Source organism: Siphateles boraxobius, unplaced genomic scaffold (assembly GCF_051911475.1).
Source record: "Siphateles boraxobius isolate OS27281-9 unplaced genomic scaffold, OSU_SipBor_1 13, whole genome shotgun sequence".
Classification (NCBI taxonomy): domain Eukaryota; kingdom Metazoa; phylum Chordata; class Actinopteri; order Cypriniformes; family Leuciscidae; genus Siphateles; species Siphateles boraxobius.
Window position 1 is genome coordinate 27,767,651 of NW_027508733.1, and position 25,802 is coordinate 27,793,452.

At 37.7% G+C, this 25,802-nt stretch overlaps 1 protein-coding gene across 1 annotated transcript in view; it reads right to left on the reverse strand.

The window, feature by feature from the left end:
• The window catches only part of rbm20 (RNA binding motif protein 20), a 68,097-nt gene extending 43,068 nt beyond the window's left edge, over positions 1 to 25,029 (reverse strand). Inside the window, exon 1 of the mRNA XM_077226887.1 lies at positions 24,793 to 25,029. Coding sequence (XP_077083002.1) covers positions 24,793 to 24,884 — 92 coding nt within the window. The 5' untranslated portion in view covers positions 24,885 to 25,029. The remainder of the gene's footprint in view (positions 1 to 24,792) is intronic.
• Between the last annotated feature and the right edge of the window lie 773 nt (positions 25,030 to 25,802).

The window sequence follows — 25,802 nt, forward strand, 5'->3', positions numbered from 1 at the left end:
TCATATTAATTACCGTTATGTGTCCAACGTTGTAAAGGGTGATACCATTGTGCAGCGTTTACCTCAGTAAGTTCAGTTGGTCGAGTGAATCTGTGAGCCGCGTGAGTGGAGGCGGGGCTAATTAGCATATTCATGTATGTGTGTATACTAAATGAAGCAAGGGTGCAGTCACATTCAAGCTATTTTAAGGAGAAAAAAATGTCTCAGGAAAAAAACTGTCATTTTGTTGTTCAAAGATTAGTTTTAAGGGATAAAATTATTGACTAGAGGGGGACTTTTATATGACAACTAAAACACTATCAAAATCACCTGTAGTTTTGATTTTTTAAGAAAATCTCACAACTCACTTATTTTCCACTATAAAATTATGTGGTAGTTTTGTAATGCTCTTCATTGCCTGCCATAAACAGCCTGTTGTACACAAGTGGCCTAGCATCCAATTCCCAGCGAGGTGCCAATGTAACAGATTTACAACCAGCCATCTGTTGGCATTGAGTATGGACAGCACAACAACCAGCATTTCAGATTCTTTCCCCTTTTTTAGCCACACAGGGCCACAGTGACTCCCAAACCCTTCTGACAGGGATCAACATGACTGATGTAAAACTAGACCTTCACTCTGATGCCAAAACAATGGAGTTGGAGGTAGACCAGCAACCCATTGTTGACTAAACTAGATTTAAAGCAACATGCTGTGACGAAAATCAGTGAATAAGGGAAATCAAAACACACACAATATCTCAAAAAGTTTAGGCTACATTTATTCAATCATCATGTACATTACATTTATATGACAGTACAGCAATTAAAAAAGTTGTGAAACAAACGTGTTTCAATAAAAGTTTTACGATCAGTTTGTTTAATGAGTTAAAAAATAGCAAGAGTCATTCATCAAGGGTTAAGTTGATCCCTGACAAAGTGTCATTTCAAAATGACTGATTTCATTCTTTGCCGTGAGCAGATTAAAAAGGCAAATCCACTAGATGGTGCTGACAGATTTCTCACTGTCACCAAAGCATCCGAGACATTAATTGTGAACTTGGATCCACATACGGCCTAATGAGGGCAGTGTGTACTGGAAGATAAATCTGCTGGCTGCACACAGAGGGAAATGTCACACTTCAACTGACTGCTGGCTCATGTGTAGCTCAGGTTCCTCTTTACAATGCAAGTCTATGGAATTTTATCTTCATCGCTAAAATCACAAATCTGTTTGCTTAGAAAAGTAACAGCACATCTCTCCTCATTTTGAGGTGTCATTTTTAAGGTGTCCGTAGCACAAGCAGTCCACCGTGAATAAATACAAATAAAAAACTTTAAATCTGCCACTATTTTAAAGGTTGATTGAACTATCGAATCAGAAAAGGAGGACAACACATGAATTCAATAAAATGTTTAGGCCATTCTGTATGAGCAACTCAGTTTGATCACTTGAATAGTTTGTTTTTGGTCAAAGCATGGGGCTTACAATGACACAAATATTTGTTATTCAAAATTAACACATGTTTTAGTTGTTATTGTAGTATTATTTATATACTGTTATAATTTTAATCATATTTTGAAGGTTTTATTTTCATATTTTAAGTTTTCATTTTAATTAATAATGCTGTGCTTTTGTGCAATTTGGTTTTATTCAGTTTAGTTTTCGTTCAGTTTTATTTATTTAATTTCCATTTTATTGCTTCAACTTAAACTTCTTAAGCAAAATTTCTAGTTTTCAAAATTTTCATCTAATATTTACATTTATTTCAGCTTTTTTAATTAACAAAAAAAAATGTTTTAAGCGTTTTAGTAAATATCAACATTGGTGTAGTGTTTTTGATTATATATTGTAAAAATCGTGCAATATCTTCCATTTAAATAAATACTTTATTTAACTTATTATGGTTCATAAAAGTATCTAAAACCTTTAAGTTTATTTGAAACAAACGGCAAATACTATAATGCTATTATGTAATGCAAGCTTATTGATCCACAAGCAAAAACATTATTATTTTTTAAGTTTATACAACTTTTTTAATGTTTAATGAAAGCACAGACCAACTCTAATTTCTCTTATTTCTAGAGCTGCCAAAAGATTTTGACTTCTCCACTAAAACTCAATTTGCTGAGCAGAGATTAAAATGACTCAACCAATCAGATTTTAGATTTATAAACATCATTGTGGTTAAACACACAACCATAGTACAAAATAAAAACTGAGTAAACGGAAATGTGAAGTACGCAAATAATTTTGAAGTATAGCTTTGAAAAAATCACTCCGACATTAACAACCTAGTCAAGCCAAGCCAAGTCATTAGAGTGTGACGGGATTGGCCGGTCGAGCTGTTGGGAGTGTCTGAGCCAAACCCAGTTGAGGAGAGAGTGATTTACAGTGTTCTGGTCTGGTGTGACCCAAACCACAGTCTAGTGCGAGAGCGGACCTTATAACCGGCATCTGGAATGTGATTCATGTGCTGCTGTAACGTCACAACCAGCATTTGTTAAAAGGTCCACATTTAGTCATACCATCTGGTGACTTTTACAAGCTTTTCCTAAGGAAGAAAACAGACGTGAACAAATAGGGCATTGTGTGTCACATGGATAATCACTTAATTCACACATACAAATTCTGATTCTATAATAATACCAAGCTATAAATGTAAACTACAAATCTGGCCTGGATCAGACTGCTAAAAACTGTTAAAATTGTGCGTCAAAGGTGTGTGTGTGTGTTCGCACAAAGCAAGCAGCCTAGCAATTGTCACTGTGTCAGCACAGAAATAAAACTTTAAGACTGGTTTAGTGCCTGCTAAATTCTCAGAGTTATATGCTTTCGGCCTTTGGACAAGAAACGCTGGCTGTGTTCCATAAACCAAGGCGATCTAATGAGAAAATATTTTAAAGTCTCCCTGCAGTCAATAATTTCATCCCTTAAAACTCATCTTTGATCACCAAAATGACAAATTTAAACATTTTTTTCCTTGAATTTTTTTCATGCCCTAAAATAGCTTGAATGTAACCCTACACCTTTGCCTCATTTAGTATACCTGTTTCTATGAATATGCAAATTAGCCCCGCCTCCACTCATTCACGCCAGCTCAGAGATCCACTCGTTGACCTGATTGGTTACAAGGTAGTTTGTGAGCATTTTTGAGACTGTCTTTGGTTCACTGAGGGGTTTTAAAGAGAAAATACTAAGCAATGGTGTTGACATAACTTTGCACATGGTTTGTCCTAAAGCATATTAAAAACTTTACATAGACATATAAACAACATTAAAAGCTTGCGTTTCACCACAGGGGAACTTTAAGAAGTGGTGATTTTGTATGAATTTGTACGATGTGATTCATATGGAAACGTAAAATCTTTAGGAAAAAAGCAAGCATGCAGGTCCAAACATGTAACCCGAGCCCTCAGTGGGGCATAAGCAGATTGTTTAAAAGCGCATAAATACGAATGCGCCACCAATTCGGCAGAGGGTAAAATAGTAACGAATTGACATGAGGTTCTGTTGTTAAATGAATCATACAGTGATTTTTTTGCGCTAGTCAAATTACTGGTTTTTAACGCCATTATTTACTGCCCAAAAAAGCCTGCCTTAAAACAGACGCTTATTTGCATTGCTCTTGGTAGATTGTGTTGGTCATTATGGAAATTATCTGGCTGCGTCTGTGTTCCTTAATATGTTCGTCATCAGGAGATCATGCTCAGAACTTTCCACTTCCATCGACGCTTTTATATGATTGCGCTCTCATGCTAATTTGCCCTGTTTAGAAAATCTGGCCTTTGTTTGTATTTGTGTATCAAATGTGTGTATTTGATGATAGTTAAATAGTGAAATGCTAGTGTAGTGACTCTACGTTCACAAACACTAGTCTACATTGGGATTTGATTAAGTATACAGATATACAGACGGCGCCGATAGCCTCGTGGGGAAGTGCGCCGACATGTAGTGCCGTTGCACTTCGGTCGACCCGAGTTCGAGTACCGGCTCGTGGATCTATCCCGATACTGGCCCCCCCCACTCTCTCTCCCACCTCACTTCCAGTCTAGCTACTGTCCTACCCAAAATAAGGCAAAAATGCCAAAAATAAATCTAAAAATTAAAAAAAAGAAAGTGATTTATTCATCCAAATTTTGCCAAATTCTGTGGCATTCCACCTTATACGATAAATTCCATTTTTATGACTGGATTCTGCGATTCCATCCATGTTTAGCATATTGTGGAAATCCTGGCTCTAATTTGATTATCATGTTGTTTAGCTTAGCAACATGCTAGCATCCACCGGAATCAGTTACGAGATTGTTATTTGTGAGGCGGTTTTAAATCGGTCACTTGCGAGGTTCCAGTTTAGGATGCTGCCTATATACTGTAGGCGCCGTGGCTACTCACTAGGTTTTGGACTGGAGTTCCTAACAGCATGTCCAATGTTCCCTTCTGTCTGAGTGTTCTTGGACACACTACACCGGTTTAGGTCTGGCTCCGACCCCTGTGCTGACAGCCACAGGAAAAAGACGCCCACCTACCTGCAGGCTGCTGACAGTACGTGTTACAGCACGTGTCGAGGCTAGAGGCCAGATGATTGCAGAGCGTTTGGCCCTGGGACCACCAGCCTAAGAATATTCTAAGTCCAGCCAGCTCAGCACATCATCATGTGGACTACATTCAACATTCACACTCAGGCCAACACAGACGGCCTTCAATCTGTTCAGCACGGTCTGAAGTCCAGCACACACACTCACACTCTCTCTCTCTCCTGAAAAGATGGACTTTTTTTAGGATGTGCACTTCCACCACCTTCTAAAAAAATATTTAAAAAAACATGTGGGATGGTGACAACATCTGGAACACAGAAATGTAACCCTATAAAGCCTACTGTATCATATTTGATGTGGCCTCTAAATTATCAACGTGATTAAAACTTTGCTTGAAAAAGTGTTGCACAAAATTTACTGCATGTTGTCTGATTGATAGTTCATTCATTGTGTTCGCTTTCTAAATGTTTGAGTTCCCCCGAGAAACTTTGCGTTCAATTGCAAAAACTTTAGCGTTCCCCTGAAAAACGTTGTTCCCTCGCAAAAACTTTTGCGTTCCTCAGATAAACTTTGCGTTCAATTGCAAAAACTTAAGCGTTCCCCTGAAAAACTTTGCGTTCCTTCGCAAAAACGTTTGCGTTCCTCAGAGAAACTTTGCGTTCCTTCGCAAAAACGTTGAAAGTTCCTCAGGGGAACGCTAAGATTTGCAAGAGAACACAAATGCATTGCCAAATAAATGTTCCTCCCACTCCTTTTAGGGGTTCCTAGATCTTTTACAGTTATTCACTGTTTATAGTACAGAAACTTAAAACCAATTAAGTTTTTTTTTGTCACCGTAGGATTTTTACAGTGTGCCTTTATTTGATAAACCACCATTTCTAATAATTCATTTCTTTTAAATGATTTAGACAAATTAATAGACAACAGAATTTCTGAAAAAATATTTCATAGAGACCTATTATTGTAAAAGTTTCAATAATTATAATAATCGTTACTAGATTGTTAAATATTTATCAATTCAATTGATTAGACATGCTTTTTAATTATTAAAATTAAACCATTAAAACAGAATCCATAAAAATGAAAACTAGGAAAATAATTTAGAAAATTTACAACAGTTTTCATTGGGTTTCTAAATAAACTTTTTGTTAAACTTTTAAAAAAAAGTGTTGTTAAACTGTATAAGCGTTATGATTTCAATTAATTAGGCATGCTTTTTGATTACTAAAATGTAATGTATCTATTAAAACAGTCCTCAGAAAAATTAAAACAGATAAAAATAAATAGAAATTTAGAAAGAAAAAATCTACAACAGAATTAAGGAACGCTCGGCACTTAACAACCCGGACCAACTTTGCTTTGTTATAAAAAGGTAAAATTATCTGATATTTTAAGAGACTTCGTGACCTTGACACACAGTCATGAGGGTCTCATGCTCTACACATGCTGGTCGCACCAGTGACTTTTTCAAATATTCATAAATATTATTTAAATTGTTAGGTGAGCGATTCCTTTAAAGGAGGTCCCTGAGGCAGGGTGTAAATTTTCGTGTTGACTAGGCAGAACCAAAATAGATTAATTGGCCGATTTGCAGGCTAACCGGTTTTGAAATGGAGCTCATTGCAATGTCACAGTGAATCAAGTTGACATAAGAGAGCATTTTCATCTCTGTATTCATAAAGTGGACTTCACAACCATGACTTTCACAAGCCTTGGGTGATGTTTCCAAACTTAAGCAGATTTCATCCGAGTTCAGTGCAACATACTCAAGGCATCCATTCCAGCATTCTTTGCCCCCGCCACCCAACACTACGCCCCCTGACCGCCCCGACGACCACCACCCCGACAGTGAGATCTGTCCTGAGCTTGCGTAGCATTTTACCATCTGTCAGCACCACCAGCCTGTGGATGCCAATCACGCCCTGTCACTCCCCAGTGACACGCCTTCCTCAGCCAATCGCTGCCAATCACTACCTAGAAACATGTCCTCTCCAGCCAATCAGGATCCTGTGCCTCCCTCATCCACCTGTCTCTGTCCTCACATGAAAATCTGTGCCTGCCAAAAGGCACTTACATGCACTCGCCTTCAGAGACGCAAGTTACTCTTCGGATTTCTTTTGAGCTTGAATGAAAAAAAACCCCTGAAAATCTCATTTCTGCAAAGTTCAGATCCAACTCTAATCAAATGGTGTGCTCAAGTCATGTCAGAAAGATCGTATTTAAGATTTAAATCACACATTGACGCCACTACAAAGTCGCAGTGGCCGTATCATTTTTTAAATGTACAAAATACCATAGTATTGTACAATTACGATAGTATATATTATTATTCACTTTACAGCACCATCATACATTTTGAATTGTTCTTGTGCAATTTTGCACAGTCAGATTTTTTAAGTAAATTTCATGGAATTTAGCAAAAAAAACTACTTATAGTTAGGTAAAATTAAAGAAAATAAGTATGTTTGTGCGTTGAGTAATTTCCACTTAGTTGAAGAAACAAAATGGAAAGATACTGGCTTTATTTCGAACTCTAAACATCAAAGATAAAGCTGGACGCATTAAAGGCAAATCTAAAACCCACATTACAGAACATCTATTCTATAATTTCTCTCAGCAAGATGCAATTATGAAAAAAAAATAACGAAGCATGTGGCCACATGAGCGCTCCACAAAACGGAAACAGTTTATCAAATAGCCATAACATTAATGACTGCAAATACAGAAGATCCAGAAAAGCTGTGAACAGCTGCCACATACTCAAGGAAGTTGGAGGATCTGTGTGAAAATCAAAAGTAAGAAGAGGCCGCATTAGTGTTATATCCCTACTGGATTTAATAAAGACATCCAGACTATCAGAGAAGACAAATCAGGAAGCGTAGGATGAAACTACTGTGACTTTTCCGCTGTTGAGCCATTACACACTGGCAAAGAGACAAGACACCACAGCTGTAAGCAGCCGGGACAGAGACTGTTCCAGTGGACTTCATATTATCAAGAATATACTTCAAGAGCTTGTTTATTCCGACAAACACAATGAGAAGATATTTTGAAAAATTTCTCTGGTGACTTTTAGTCCATACAGTGTTGTTTTGGGACACTTCATTGGCTTTCATTATGTGGACAAAAAGACATGGAGACATTTTTTTTTTTTAAATATCTTCTTTTGAGTTATGCAGAATAAGTCAGTTGGACAGGGTTGGAATTACAGGAGGGTGGGTAAAACGTTCGGGTGAACTATCCCTTTAAAAGGTCCGTTCATGGTTGTTTATGGTTTTAAAAATCGTTGTAAATTTAAAGGTGCAATGTGTAAAAATTTTGAGTATCTATTAACAGAAATGCAATATGACATCCATAACTATGTTTTCAGTGGTGTATAAAGAACTTACTTAATAAACCGTAATGTTTTTATTACCTTAGAATGAGACATTTATATCTACATAACCGCGGGAATCCCCTTCTATGAAGGTCGACATATTGTGACGTCATGTTTCTACCGTAGCCGACAGCGAACAAGCAGCGTTACAGAGAGTGTTTAGTCACTACCTTGAAAGAGAAGCAGCAGAAAGCTAGAAGCTAGCCATAAACACCGCGAGTAGTGACTTTTCCCTTGTCAGTGGTGTAAAATATGTAGTTGGATTGTTTCATGTAACTTAGTTCTTCTCCCTCGCTGTGTTATGGCTTTGCTATGTGGGGATAAATGTGCTGGTTACGTTCGTGAGACAGCTGATTAGTACTCTTGTCATTGACCGTAAAACAGTAACGTTACAGGAATCACCAACCCGTCGATCGCGGTCGACAAGTCGATCTTGGAAGCATTTTAAGTCGATCGCGAAGAGTTTTCAAAATCAGAGAAAAAAAGCCTATTGTGTGTAGTAAATGGTGTCCAGGGGATGCGGAGGAGCGCGCGCTGTTACAATCATGCCATTTTTGCCGTGCGCACCTTTGGGCTCATGCGGACGCGTCGAGTTTAAACAAGGCTTTACGCTTTAACCAGCTCAGCTACAGTAACAGCTCATATTTAGCCAGCTAAACTTTTACTACCCTGTTAGAAAAAATATATAGTTTCATGTGGTTCTTCTCCCTCGCTGTATTTTAGGTTCGCTATGTGGGGGGAAATGTGCTGGTTACGTTTGTGAGACAATCAGCTGATTACTATTATTATATTATATATTAAGACCCTTGATCCTAATCTGACTATGGCTTTGTAAACTTTATCCATGATGTGGTTTATAATGAACTGAGGTACAGAAACAGTGACAACGTTACACACTCTTGGCTTACTCTGGCTATTCTCTGCGGTTTCAGACGACGATATGTTTGTCCAGTTTCAGCCACCGTAGCTTCTTCGAAAGGGAGGGGTGAGCAGTGGGCTGAGCCCTCAGTGCAACTCGCAACCGAACCGCTAGATGGCGCTAAAAATCACACACAGGACCTTTAAAAGAATAGCAGATTTCACGACACCGCTATAACGATAACAGCAGAGAGGAGCGAGATCATCGGAATCACTTTCAGAATGATTTTTCTAGCTGACAGCCAATCGGAATCCATCCTGCTTTAAGCATGAGCATTTAAAATGGCAGACGACAAAACTGCAGTGTGCTTATAATAAACAGAATGATATTGTGCATTGGTGTGGACGTTAATATTGTTATTATAGTTATCATTCTTTCTTGAACTGAAGTGTGACTTAATAATCTGATAATTCGTGCATATAATTAAATAGAAAATTAAATAAAAACGTAGAGTTTCTAAATTTTAAGGTTATTAAATGCCTTTTTATGTTACAAAGCATACTGCTGTCTGCGCATACATAAATTTAAATGTAAAAGTAGAGTTTCGGCTTATGAAATGCCTTTATTAAGTTTTAAAAGAATAGTTCACCCAAAAATGAAAATTATCCCATAATTTATTCATTATGAATTCATCCTAGGTGTATATGACTTTGTTCTTTCAGCCAAACACAATCGGAGTTATATTAAATAATATCCTGGCTCTCCAAAGCTCTAAAATGGCTTTTATTAGTGCCAGTTCTTGAAGCGCAAAAAAGTGCATCCATCCATCATAAAAGTAATACATATGACTCCAGGGGGTTAATAAAGGCCTCCTGGAGCGAAGCGAGGGGTTTTTGTAAGAGAAATATCCATATTTCTAACTTTATAAACTGTGATCACTGGCTTCCGGCAACGGCCGTACGCGCGATCACAAGATAATCGAGTTCTGGCGAAAGCGTGACCTCTGACCCGACGTATGACTTAGGCATAGTGTAAGCTTAGGTGAGAACTGACGAACACTGAAGGATGAGGATAGAGCTAAACAAAATGCCGGTCATGAATTAAAAGTCTAAAACGAGAAGTTTTAAAGAAAAATATTGGAGGACTTTGATATTAGAGAAGCGCTACATCATATATAAGGTCAGAGGTCACCCTGTGTTCATTCTGTGTATGGCCAATGCCAGAAACCAGTTGGATTACATTGATGGCATGGATGGATGCACTTTATGGAGCTTCAAAAACTTCATTAATCATTGCCATTATAAAGCTGGGAGGATGGCTTGAGGGCAAGTAAATGATTGTATTATTTTCATTTTTGGATGAACTATTCCTTTAAGGCATATTGCTGGTGAAGTTCACACATATACACACAATGAGCTTGCACTTTGCACTTCTTTAAATAAGCCCTATTAAAGTTCGTGCAGCAGTAAAGCCTGAAAATATCACTGGTTGGCAGGCCGCCTGCTTCAGTCCAGTAACAGCCATATCTCAATCATCCCAGTCACACACTCTCACACACACACACACACACACTTATTTGGTTTTATATATATATATATATATATATATATATATATATATATATATATATATATATATATATATATATATGTATATATATTTATATAAAATAGGACATGTAAAAAACATGATTATTTACTATCTATATATTGGTTTACAAAACGAGAATGTCCCTGGTTTTGTGCAGTGCGAATTTGTACATGCCTACAGTTAATTGTCAACTACGCTGTTAAAATAAAACGGATTTATTTTCTTCAAAAACGCGGTTCTTTAAAGAACTGCTCACTGAAAGGTTCTTTGGTGGAACCAAACAGGTTTCTTTAATGGCACTGCTGTTAAAACCCCATTTGGGAACCTCTATTTGTAGCATGTAGCTACTTTTGAATTGCCATCGATGAAGAAAGATGCTTCTTGCAGCCATACGGTGTTGTTATCATATCTACCAGCAGGGCAAACTTGTCCATGCTAATCCAACCGTGATCCCTTGTGCTCAACTAATACATTTAATTTAGCATCACAGTCGAGGGGCGACACTAACTTTGCATCTGGGGCCAATTTGCAGTCATTTAACTACGACCGGCCATTAAGAGAGGCCCCGATATCACTTCTTCCCCACTGGGCCCATTGATAAGGCAAGATCATCCGATGAGAGGTTACAGCCGATGACAGCTGTACACTTTCCAGACCTCACTGTGCAATGGCCACCCGGGTTATGAGATGTTATTAATACGCTTTTGAAGTTCACACAACACATTCTGTCCCCATTTCACACACATCATTACCATCATCCACAAAATTGCGCAGATACAGATTCTTCCCATTTATCAGAGGAGGACACAAGCAGGCAACAAAGGCTGATGAAATTGGACACCCTCTCTTAGACACACGTCCTCCGACTGTCTGTCCATGTCTCTGTGAAAGCTCTTGTGAGATAGCGTGGGCTGAGCTGTACTGATAGCAGCAGCTGAGAATAGGGATGGCTTGTTTGTTTCCATAGATAACACTGGGCCAGTGGTTAAAGAAACAAAGGAGTACAGAAGATATAATGGTAATCGACAACATCAGGTTAGCTCAATTTCTAATGAAACTCTAGCCTTAAGTTGACTAAATTGCGTGCAACTGTTCCCAAGCATGATTTTCAGGCAAAATGATTCACGGCAGGTGCATACGCACTTAACTTTGTTCTTTATTTAGTTTCCTTTGTGTCTTTTTTTATTCAATCAAACATACTCTGTTTGAGAGTAAAACTAATTATTTTGTAATTAAAAAAAATATAAGATTGCAAAGCAATCTTATTAAGGCTCAAAAATAAAGTTGATAAAATGATTTGCAGTGCGTGTAAATCTTTGAAACCTTTATTTTAAATTTTTTAACACTTTTTCCATCAGAAACACGCAAATTGTGCTCTCTTTTCTGCTGTCTTTTTTGCAGTTCTAAATCTTTTGCTTGCAAGTTGAAAAGTTTTGCTTGTGAATGAAGCGGTGTCTCAGTGGGCGGTCTCTATCAACCAGGATGAAAGGCCCTTTTCTATTGGTCACCCTGTATCGAACTGTCAGGTTGACCACGCCCACTACGTTTTCCCGCTGCTGTCGCACAGTGCGTCTGAGAGAAGAGAGAGCGAACTTGTATCATGTCGAGCAACTACACTGGATGTGGTGTGACTTGACACGACAAATTTCCGACAGTAAATTGATGCCTCCGCATTTCGAGCTCTGGCGATACTTCTCATAGGAAGAACGAATGGATTTGCAAAAGGTCGCTTTGTTGCGTCCAGTGTAGACAGCTTCTAGCTGTTGCGGCGCAGAGCAACACATCGCGTCATTGTCGAGTCCGGTGTAAACATGGTGTTAGGCTGTTTACACGCGAGTAAAAAATCTGATTTTTTTTTTTTTTTCATCTGACACTGATTGGAATTTGTTGCACACATGTAAACAAAAATTTGCACGAGATTTCCACATCCATTCTGAGCCACTTCCAAATTCGGTTTTCAATCAGAATCAAATCCGACATCTGACCTACGTCTAAACGCGTATATCCAATTCCCCTTGTGTTTCCAAGCCACCACAGGTCGAGTACAACCCGTTTGCCCAGAAAGATAGTTTTTTAATGTCATATTATGAAGCAGACGTGCCTGTATGTGCTCACACTAAAACTCACGGCTTTTTTATAATCGATGCGATAACTTACTAACATTATAAGTGCACCTCAGGAAACATTATAAAGTATTTTTTTTTAATGCTGTTTATGACGCCTTTAAATACCTCAATAAGAAAAAAAATAGACGACTTAGGCTGAAATTCTTGGCATATTATTTTGTACATTATTTCTTTATAAATATAAAAAGCAGAGAAGAATTGTTTTAAGATAATATAAATATTAGATAGGCTATATTTAGTATGTGCGCCAAGTGTTGGTGATTCTGCCAAGGATCCAACAAACATGCACCAGGTACCTTATTTTGCAATAAATACGTTTTGTGCGTGTTTAATGTGTAAGACTTCAGATTCATTAGCTCTATATTTTTATTTATTAGTATATTTTTATATGCATTAGTAAATAACTAAGAATAACAAAGTACAGTAAACTGTAAAACTATTTTCACTATAAACCATTGAGCTCATTATTATGATAATGAATTAAAATATGATACAAAAAAAAGTTATAAATTCAAGTTTGCAGCATTACAGATATTTTTAGTACAGGTAAAATATGTAAACTGGAAGAGAACAAAGGAAGCCTGGCACGTTCATGTTTCTTATGACCGCACCTGATCTTACATTAAAAATTAAGAAATCAAGAAAATGACATGATATTCATGATTCTAAAATTAAAATTTTACATGAAAAAACAAAGAACATAATTTGACCTCTGATGTTTACCACTTGACTAGAGTCATAAATTCAAAACTTTTGTTTAAAAAAATGGTATAAAGTAAAAAAAAACTTAAAAGCATAACTTTTGCTGTTGTATCATTGCTGTGGTGTTTGAAAGAAACAGCAGGCCTACCTGTGGTCTTGTTCGTGTGTGATGTTTAGGGTGTTATGTAAGACAGGCTGTGGGTGGACATGAGTCACCTCGACCCTTAAAATGTCTACATGACTCACTCTTCATAAATCGGTCTGATACTGACATTGTGAATGAACACAAATAGCCCGCACCTTCACACGTCCCACCCCACAGAAAATCAACGCCAACCTGCAGATGTCATCCACTCAGAGGGAAAATATAGTGTTTTTTGTCATCTTATCAAATTCAGCTAATGACACCAGAACCACAAGGCTGGCTTACCCACCGAGTTAAACGAAACAAACAATGTTTGGCAGGTGCCCAATGAGATTGTGTCAGAAAAGAAGCTTCATAGAAAGGAGCTGTCGCAAAATACTGCAGTAGAGACCTGTAGGAAACAGTTTGGGAATGTAAATTCAGGCTTTCTTTGTTTAAACATGAATGTCAAAAAAAAAAAATATATATATATATAAAATAAAAATAGTATCAATTAGTACAGCAACAATTTTAGGCCAATCTGGAAAGCAAAATTCTCCATGTGTTCCCTCAAAAATCTCTAATGAGTTTTTACAATAGCTGCCAACAAGCCTCTGCATAACGACTACAATAGTTGTCTGATTCGTCAAGCACATAAACTCGCATCCTTGTGGTATTTGGAGTCCTTATATAGATCCTTGTTAACAATTTGCACAGAAGACAGACCTCCAGTTTCACTGACAAAGCTTAAGGCCATTGCACACTGAGTCCGAAATTCGCATCCGAATTGTTTGCACTTTAAAAAATAAAGTCGACCTCACGTTGTCAATCACGCTTGCACACTGCATCCGAAACTTTAGTCCGTCATAAAAAAATCTAATCGGGTTCGATTTTCTGCGTTTTTCCCATCCGTAGCAAGCAGTTTGAATGGTGTTTGAATTGTGTTTTGACTATTCAGAGCCACTGAACTACGAATATGAAAAAACGCATACGAAAATTTCGGACTCAGTGTGTAATGGCCTTTAAGCCTAGTCCCAGACTAAAATGCATGTTTGAACAGGTTTAACTGAAAGCAACTTGCACTGAGATATCTTAAAATATGTCAGTGCCTTAGGTTTGTCTCAAGATACATATCAGTATGTTTTTTTTTCTAAGGCATGTTTATAAAATATAGTTAAATGCCATGACTGAACTAAGACCTAATCCTGGCTTCTGTGAAACCAGGCCTAAAGCACACGAACGATAATGCTACTAAGCTAATGCTACCCTGCCATGCACATGAACTCAAGTCCTTGTGGTATTTGAAGTCCTCATCTAGAACCTTGTTACACAGTGGACTAAACAAACACGTAAACTTTAACACTACTATGCTAATGCTACTTCGCCAAGCACTTAAACTTGCATCATTGTTGTATTTGTAGTCCTTAATATGTAGAACTTTGTAACTTTCATAGACTAAAACTAAACTCTAACACTATGGCTAGTGCCTGTTTAACAATCAGTTATGATAACTGGGTGAATAAGTCCAAGATAAACAGTCCAAGTAAATAATATTCTTGAGCAGAGCTGACAAGTATGTTGTGTCTATTATTTTTCAGAGCTTTACTACATCCCTTCATCTATTAATTTTGTTGCTAATATGGTGATGAGTTTTTTTTGGCATGGCTGGATGGGTTTGTGTTACGAGGAAGATCATATGGAGTCTTAGAGAAAGACAAGCTGTTACAGGGTCTGTAAAGTGTCTGTAAAACATGCCTTGCCTGTTGCCACCGTGCCCTCTAAATTAATCTTCAAGCCCTCAGAGGCTATACGTATGTGTGGCAACTGGTTTTGTGTTTGTGTTAGCATTTAACTTGAAAAAATAATGTGCAATTGTTTACACAAAATCCTGTTTGACTCCAGAATAAGATACTTTACATAAATAAAATGAGGCTTTAATACAATTAAGGTTTCTGCATTGTGAAGACAACTGACACAAATGTTAGCCTACTGATCAATCCTATCTTAGTAACTATTGCTTATCCACCATATTGCTTATTTATATATATATTTTTTTAATTACAAAAAGGATATTTTGAAAAATGTGCTTAAATCACAATGCCTAATTTTCTTTTTTTCTCTCTGTCTTTCCCTTTAGATAGAAATATGACCTGGACATTTATTTTGTGATCTTAACCCACGGATGTAAAAGACAGTTATTTCCTTTAAGAAACTTCCATTAAAGAGCATAAATACAGTCCAGCGGTGACCGGCCATGACGGAGAAAAAAAAACGTCTAGGTGCCGACACCAGTAGATTATGGGGCAATTATTCCAGGTATTTCGATCCTCCTCATTTATCTAACTTGCTGAACAATAGTTACCAACAACTGCAGTCTTGGCAGCAATCGAAAGGCGACCTATTTTCAACTGTCAGCAAGTCAACAAAATGTCGGTCACAGAGTACACGCACTATAGGCCGGGCCAGGTCACATGATCAGAGACGAACACCGCTGTTAGTCCATGAGGAATATCAGGCATTGCTATCCATTAACATTGGCAGCAGTTAGCATCTAAAATTACAAATGGTGACTAGTAGAATTATATATTGACCCCTGCTGTTCCCTTCCCTTCAGCACACCTGCTGGTGAAATGCGGGCATTGCCATGCCTGGTAATTTATACACCAAGCACCTGGCCAGACCACGAGACCCCACAGTGCAATCAGCTAGCAGACCCGTCTCCGTTTCAGATGTGATTGAACCTTATACTGGCTCAAAATGGAAAAAGAAGGCTACTCATCCAATATAGTATGTTGATCTGTATCTTAATACACCACAGATCACTCCCGACGTCACGGTTTGAAGGAAAGATGATTGATAAACCGTGAATTTAGGGCCTTGTAACATCTTAGCTTTCTTAAGAAGTGTCAATGAGCACCATATATGAACATAAGGAAAGAGCTGGAGACAGAAAAAATTATGTAGATATCTAGACAGGTGTCCCTTTTAAATGTGCCAATTAGTGATACCAAACTCTACCAAATTCTTGTTTATAACTACACCATCTGGGCCTAAAAAGCAACTTCCTCCATTGATGCTCATTCAAAAGCTTTACTTGATAGATTCCCTAAAAACCTGACAGATTTCTCTTCTTTCCTTGGGTTGTTTTCTGAAAAAAGCACATTTGTGACCCATGAACTTTCTTTGAAAAGGCCACATGTGTTTTAGCTGGACCATTTTATGGTATACTGAAAACCTGAGAATAATGAATGTGTGAAAACGCCATAAAGCTGAAATCAATGAAAGGAATATTTACCAGAGCACTTAACACCCTGAACACTTACAAGCCTACACTATACCCTATAAAGATTTCATTCAGAAATCCCTACCGCTACCCACTGCGAATTCAATCTACCTCAAGCAGAAACAAAATGGCTAACAGTTATTCTCAACCTGTGATGGTGTCAAGTATATTTATCAGAGAACCCACTGATAATTGTAATTAAAACGTTCACAATCATATTTAGTTGAGATGAATCACAATCAACCTGAATCTCAGACAAGCTTGAGAATTTGAGTTTCTATATTAATAGTTTTAATTATCAAATGTAATTAAATATAATTTTAAAATATATAACTTATATTGTATAATTTAAACGTTGAAATGTGTAATGTAATGGAATCGCAATAATTGTTTTCAAACAGGGTTTTCCTCAAAGACTCTGTATGCTATTGGTTAGGGAAACAGAGATAGCTCCGCCCCAAACTCATGCTATTGGCTGTAGCATTGCTATGTTGGGCTGTTTGGAATCCTCAAAAGAAAAAAAACCCAAACACTTTACCTCTAATTGGCTTGCTTATTGTCTCTGAAAAATACTGAAACTTCAATGAGGAACAGAACAGTAACTAATGTATAATATTTCTATGTTTAAATATTTTCTTAAACCCATTTTAACACAGAACTATTATACATTAGAAACGGTTCCTCATTTAAGTTTCAATATTTTTGTTTGGTTTTACATCTGTGCCTTGGTGCTATATACTATAAAATGACTACAGACATCATAAAGGATGGTGCAATGGCACAAAATGAACAACTGAGCTACAGGTTGTAAAAAAAACATGCCAGATGGTTAAACACGAGATGACCGTATAGATGAAAGCAAAATGCCTTTATGGTGAACACACATGCTACAAACTACTCACACTACACTGAGCAGCAGCATCTGTGCAACCCTGAGCTTTAAGCAAGATATTTCAAAGTCTTTGGAGAGAAACCGTACACATTCCTGGCATTAAGGCATGACGGGCTGTTGTCAAAAGTCTGTGATATGTTAGTTACGTGAAAAGAGGGGGAAGCGCCACACAGAATGCCATTAAAGTCAACATGAACACAAAACTAAGCCTATTTACTGTCTCAATACATGTTTCTGGTGTTCTGCATGATTCATTAGTACACAGAAAGAAAAAGTAATCATTCACAACAATGTATGCCTCAAACACTAACCCTAAAATCTGACTGGTTGATAGTAATGTTGTCCCTATCACATTAAGTGTCCTCCCGGTGTGAGATTTTGATAAGATGCACATTTGCAGTTTCCTTTGGTTTACTGTCTGGCAACGAAAGCCAATGCGTAACTATACATCTCAGATTAAATTTTCCTACAGGCCATGTTCTGTATTAGCTAGAGCACTGACTCTCAACAGGGGTGCATGCACCTAAATACAGACAATACAACTTAAAAATACTAATTTGTATACTTATATTTAATCAGTGGGTTAAATGACTAATCATGATTAATCACATAGTTTTTAGAGCTCCTTTTTACAGAAAGAAAACTGTATAGAACAGTGTAGAAAATTGTATAATGTGTACAGGCTAGTTTGTTAAAATTTGCATTACTTGGTGGCTCAATATTATTTTTACCATCAGTATTGACTTTTTGTTGTTGTTTAAAGGTGACTTTAATAATATTAATCATAATGGCATCCAGTATAATATTTTTGTTTTAAGTATAAAGTTGCTAATTTTAGAAGAGAAAATCTGTGGAATTCTGCACAACGGCTTGGTAAACTTGATATAATCCGTTAAGACGGTGCCGAGCACTATAAAATGAGAGTAAAATAAATAAAATATTTGTATTCTATGGTAAAATAGCAGCATACAGCTTTGGCATGAACGTAAATTATGACAGAATTTCCTTTTTAAAAGAAGGATAATATAATGGAGTTAAAAGGAACAGCTATGATTTGGAAATGAATAAAGGGGCACTTGAGCATATTGATTGGGATGTTAAGGGGAAAAAAAGGTTGGGGGGAAAACAGATACAGTCATTAGCCGTGTTTCCACTGTCGGGCCAAAAGTGGGCGTGCTAGTGTGTGCCAGGGCCAATCCAGGACCTTGTACTTTAACAATCAAATAAAGGCTAAATCTAGTGTATAAGCAGATCTGCCTCGTGCCTTGATTCTGCTCAGGGACAGACGTCCAATTAAACTCGGATAAACACCTTCTTTAATTTTAGACCATGTTTACCCAGGGACCTTTACACTTGGCCGACGTGTTCTCAGCATATGTTCGGCACACAGCAGGACTGCCGTTACAGTGCCGATACAGCAGTGCTTACTGCATATAATTCAATCAAACACATATAGAGCTGTCGGTGATGTCAGATTGAGCACTTTCTCAAAAGGGAAACCGCATCGGGATTGGTGTGAAGCGGTGTTCATAGAGCTGACTTCCATTTCTAATTGCATCCAATATGAACACGTGCAGATGAGACGGCACAATTTGTTTGATTAAGCTATTAATGGATATACAAGCGGGCAAAAATTGCTCTGATACACTGAAGTCATCGGACCTCCAGGTCATGAACCTGGCTTTTCAGTTTTTGTCAAAAAGTAAATAATTTATTGAATAAATAATTGATGATGATAATTATCAATAATAATTAAATTGAATGTTTCCCTACTATATAGTATGTGAAAAACAATACGCCAAAGATTAGTATGTCAGAATACATAGCATTCGAAAAACAGCAGGAGAAAAGTCCCCGGATGACCTATTTTCTCTGGCGAGATTCTGAAGTGCACATTCGATGGACACTTTACTATCCCATGAGGCCACGGGATGGGATTTATGAATGTAAGGGAAGCGACGCTTTATTTCGTTAATGAAATGTATGACGAAAATTTTTCGGTGATGACCTTTTTTTTCATGACCAAGACGAGACGATGACTAAACAATATTAAACAATAACTGTGGCTAGCCTATATCAACATGCAAAATCCTTGACGAGAAAGGACGAGACTAAAAGTAGTTTAAAAAACAAAAACTTTAGCAAAATCATTTTGTTTTTGTCGAATAAAAGAGGAGCTTTCGTGCTTGCGGTAGCCAGATTTCAAGAATTTAAATCCCCCAAACAGAATTTTTCTGTTAAAAGGACACGTTTTCTTATCCTGGTCCCACCAGACTCTCGTACATTTCATTTGTACATAGAGTCTCACATCGCTATTGACAAGCGTTAACTTCCTTGTAGGTGGGTACTCTACTGAAGTCTAAAACTATTGGATCTGCCCAGAGTCACTCTGGATCTGCCATAAACAATAGCTAACGTTTGGTCGTGACGTATGTCACGCAACAAGAGGGGAGACGACAACAACTATCGGCTTTGCATCCCTAGCGTTCACCTTAGCCAACTCATTCACCACTAACGGAGCGAGCTGGAAAATCAAACTTTTCCCGAACCCCGTGGGGAGGAGGGCCACAACATCATGGCCACCAACAAAACTAAGCAAAAATTGTTCTTGCTCCGGCTTTAACTTCTTGATATGCGGCAGCGTTGCCACAACGGACCGAATAGCTTCGCTCGCATCTTTCTCCATTGCCATTACTGAACTACAACTCAAAATAACGCACGACATCAACGTCATCGTTCTCAGCCACTCCCTCTGTTCACTGATTGGCCCGATCGGAGAAAACCAAAGACTACAGCACAATCCCAGACGTAGTACTGAAGGAAAATGAAAATTGAGCGGAAGTAGGAGGGCGGAGCCAGGCTAACGTTTTCTACCCAACGATTTACTTAACATTTGCAATCTGGCAACCATGCGCATTTCCCTTTCTGTGAAATAGCAGAAGTTGCTGGTGCCTTAAGACTGTCATACATTCAACATAAAGATTAGCCCATTTACTTCTACATGTCGAAGCAATGAACACACGTGCTGAGAGGCCAGAACACCACAGCAGGAAACCCACAATTCTACAAAGATGGAAACAAATAAGTGTCACCACAAATAGGCTGACAGTGGTTGACACCCACCGAGGGCAAAGCCTCGCACTTCTTCACCAGGCTCACGTGGTGCCTTGTAGACAAATATTTTCACACTGTATTAGTCACGTTTGTGTGTGAACGTGAAGAAAACAGCAACATGTGTCCAATGTCATTCCAAACACTGACACTTCCCAAATGCAACCAACCTCACCAACCAAACTGGTTTCGATAATTAATGGCCATTCAGTTTTTACCAGCGTCCATCGATCAAAGGAGCTGACAGCACCCGTGCTATGGTCGCTGAAAGGACGAGTGTTGATATTTGAGACATCACACCCTCCTGAATAAACTGTCATGTGACCCAAGCAACAGGAGGAAACCAGTCACACTGTCTGAAACTCACAATTTAGAATTGGTGTCAGAACCTTTTGGCTGCAGCAATTACAATTTAAAATAATCTGAGATATCAGAAGATGACAATGAATGAAAGCATGATTTTTTTTTAGGTTTGCCAACATCACATGAAGGTGGTGGCATGTAGATAGTTTAAAACGAATAAAATTAATTAATGTGTCAAAGTTCTTAAATTTCATGAAGATGCTAGCATTGCAGTGTTTTTCTTTCTAAGTTTGGTTCCTTGATGACTTTTCAAGTCGATTATAAAGCTAATGTAAGCATTGTCGCTCTGTTACTGGGCATTTTATGCTAAAACCTTTTTGTTCCACAATCATCAGATGTGTAAATCCTCCCTTATTTGGTTGCTAATCAACATCTTTGTTGACAATTGAAAACTTGCTAAGCTAATGGTAGTTTTTCTGTTTTGTTTTTTTATACCCAATCATACAATTATCAGGCAAGAGTTTTTGGACATTAAGAGCAAATTTATGTTTGGAAGTCATTCCCAAAATCCATAAAGTGTTGCTCGACATTTGTACGATGGGGTAAAAAGAAACAAAACTACCATTTTCTTACCAAGTTTTCAATAGGCCAGTTGGATATCCCATATCCCCTTTTTAATTGAACAAAGGTAGGGGTCAGTACACCATTTAAAAATGTTTAAAGTTAGTTAGGAAACTGTCATAAATGTTGTTCCAGGAATGAAAACAAAGACATATCTCAGGCCTCTGTTGCCACATCGACACATCAAACAGCACAAAACACATCTGTTTCCACAGAGCATTGTGTCACCACACTGATTCATGAGCGCATAGACATGAAACTAATGACAAAAGGCAACCGAATAGCCGAGTAGTCTTAAGAGCTGAAGGGACGAAGGCATTCACAACATATTTCCCAGCTGTGATTTAAGCATCCCTGGTAATACCAGCAAACACGCACGCTATGAAGAACCAAGGTCAACACAGCGCTCAGGCCTTCACTAAGAAACAAGTATAAAACTTTTACTGCTCTATACGGTGCTTGAAACCTCTAGATCCAACTGTTCAAATGGCAAACAACACCAAAGACCACGACAGTTGTGGAAAAAAGTGGAAATTAACACAATATACCTTTCCAGGGTCATATTCACACCAAAGTATCCGGAAAAAAAACAGAAGCGCTGTAGCTCAGAATGGCGTCTGTGACTCCCATCAGCCTCATGTTCCCGGGGGTACGAGGAAACTTCCCCCTCTAGGTCGGGCTGGCAGAGTGATCTAGAGAGAGCAGCTGACGAGGGATATATGGGAGAAGAGAGAGAGAGGGAGCGATACACCATGGCGGATGAGGGGGGAAAAAGACCGACACAATACCAGTCATAATGCTGTGGCCCACTGTGCCATTTAAAAACAATCCATCAAAAATGCCCCATCTTTCACCGCACGGTCAGAGCCCACGACCTTTCGCTGGCTGTGAAAAGCTTCACGCGGGGAGCTGAGGATCTCATGCATTAAATGCAGGAGCCAATATGCAATGGACTGTAAAACAATTAAGCTGACTTCGTATGACAGATTTCTCAAACAAAGTCACAAAGTTATAATAGTAACAGTTAAAATGACACCGTAACAGCATTGGCTTGATGCTGCAGGATTACTTTCGATTAAAAGTGTCCACAAATACACTTTAACTGCACAGATTTACTAAACTGCACAAAAACACTTCATTTCCTCATCAAATATTTTTGGAATGTATATGAAAATTTACTTCAATTATAAACAGCAATTTTTGCATAATTACTCTTCAAAACAACAAACCACGGCACATTTCATATTTACTAAACCCTATTGTTGCAGAGAATTATTATTATTATTATTATTTTCAATTTTCTAACATTATCTCAACATATGCATCTATAATGAATAAATAAATAAATGTATAAAGGGATATTTATTTTTAAATGACCATACAAGTTCGATGAAACCACAGAAATATGAGTAAAAATAAAACATTTTTTTAAATACAAATATGAAAGAAGAACAAAACTCTTGGTTAAGGCATTTATCTGGCTTTTATTGGACAATACATTATTAATATTTCATTGGTTCTCTAGCTTTTGCATTTGTTCATAATTTTTAGCAAGAAATTATGTCCGCATATTTTTGGCGGACATACTCATACAAAGTGTTGTGCAAAAACGGAGAATGTTTTAAAATAGAAACAGTGGACGCCATGTCCATACTTGGACACCTTTGTAACGCTGCAACATAATCGGCATCCACATTTCTGTCAGTAACTCACACGGAAGAGTGGCCTGATTCTATACGTCAGTCACTGGTGACACTAGAGGCTGCACTGAACACTGAAGATCACTGCCATGTTCGTCCCGTTTACAGGGCTAATTTTGTTCGCCTGTACTAGAGCTAGTTACATAGCAGTTAAACTGACAAACACTAGTGAATGTGCAAGACATATGCAAAATAAACTTTTCTGCACACGATTTGCAAATGCACCCATCTAAACTTTGCAAGAATGCTTATTATCAAAAATATAAATTAACTGCACAGTAGTTTTTTGCATAATTAGCATTATATTTTGACTAGTGTTAAGTGATTTCATAAAGAGGCATGTTGCAGGAATGTGGTCATCACTTATGTGCACATCAGCACTGATCAAGCCGTGTAAACAAATAGCAGTGTCACAAGTAACATCTGCTGAAAACATTCACTGGGACCAAATGCATGTGCTTGACTGACTGTGGAGACCCAAGTTCATCATTTTATCCAATTTCCATTTATTTTCTTCATAATTGATTCAACATGAAGGGAATAGTTATCTGCGGTCATATCCTACATTATAAAACATTTAAAAAGTCCTTTTTGTGTTTTAGCAGTGTTTTAAAACGTTAAAATGTTGCAATAGACATGTCATTTAAGTTAGATCATTTATCAACTCATAAACAAGAGATTGAGTTTAAGTGCATAAATATTTTCAAAAAAAGTTAAAACGTTTAGTTTAAAATAGTAATTTATTATTACTAGAGCTATGATTTACAGATGATTTACAGCTAAAATAAAATATTTTTACGACTATTTTAAAAGTTCAGAGTATGAAAAGGTACATTTTGGGGACCACTAAACTAATCGTAAATTTAATTTTACAAAAATTCTGTAGCTATTCTCAACACAAACTCAAACAGTCAGTTTTAAAATAAATAAATACTATTGATTATGCTGAAAATATCAGTAAGGAGTGCTAACAATCATCCCATTTAACAACCTTTATTAGTTTGCTTTTATTTATAGAGCTTTTTTTCTCCCAACACTTAACAGTCCCGTTAACTTTTTTAACAAACGGTTTACACCAAATAAATATATTTTCAGTATTAGAAAAATTAGTAAGAATATAAATTAGTAAGTTTAAATGTAAAATGAGAATGAGTATTACAAAAATAAAATAATTTAATATAAAAAAGATGTAATAAAAAAAAACAAAATCAATTGATTATATTACATTTATATCACTTTAAATCTATAGAAATGCATGTTTACATTTGTTATGAGACAAAAGCATGACGGAATAAGCAGGAGGAATGATAACGGTTTATGTTGGAGATTTGTGGCTACAATAATACAGCTCTGAATCGCAGTGGAATTACACTTTGGCAAACAACTCAAAAGTTACACTCATCAAACCCATCCATCATTCCTGTCTTGAGGAACTGTGCCACTTCAATCATTTAGATACTGTACTTGCTACTTAAGTGTGATTTAATCCCCCAAAAACGGGACGAAACACTTGCTAACAAATCGATTTTCATACATCTTCAACGCATGCAACACAAACGACTTTTCCCACAGCAGCACATTCCCTACCTCTGGAGGTGCTCAGCGCAAGCTTTCCCAACATTCCCTGGATTTTTTGACTGTCCGTTCTCAAAAACACCCTTGTCCCAAGTTTGGTTCATGGTAGAAACAACTTTCTACCCACAGGAAAATCCAATGAGTCACTCCCCGAAAAGTTGCAGGAGGTTTTTCTGCAGTGAAACCCGACTGAGGTCCTGTCTTTCTGTGCAGTTACGAATCGCCCTCCAGTGAATCCGGGATCAACCGCGGTAATGAAAGTTAGCCCACTCGCGCCCTCTCACTGAGCTTCTGCCAGACCTTCAAAAGTCTAAAAAAAAATGCAGATAAAAAAAAAGTGTGCTCGAAGGGGCTGGTGGTAAAGCTGGGATGAGGGCTGGAGGAATACGACAGGAAGAGGGACGTTAAAGGCACTTGACCATTTGGGAGTCCCCGAAGGCTGCCGTACACTTTCATTCTCTCTCCAGCCAATGATAGAGCAAGTGTGAGGAATGCCATTAGCCAGTCACTCAAAAGTGCCGGATCAGTTTCGTCAACAGATTATCAAAGGCCAGACCCCCGTGCGCAGATTATTAACATTTCCGACCATTAACATTTTGCGGGGCACAAAGAGGCCCCTGTTGCACGTCTATGTGCAAAGCCTTTGATTCTCTCACTGTAACGCTCTGGAGCATTAACTGCTGACTGAGAGTCTCTGTCCCAGACACAAAACTGTACTGGATTTTTTGGAGATCTGGATTGCTGGCTGTAGAATTTTGTGTTTGGGTACAATTTGATTTTAAAAATAGGGAACGAGATCTTCTCAATGAAACCAAGATGTGTTCAAGTTCATCCTGGATAACAGACTTTGGGGAGTCGGTGGAATTTGTTTGAAACTTGAAATGCACATAATAATGAAACCTGCAATAATTAATTCGCACTACAGAAGGAGTTAATGAGCCAATCTGTCATTTTACATCATAGATATAATGACAGATAGAAAGATGGAAGGGTGGATATATAGTACAATAGCATGATTGATG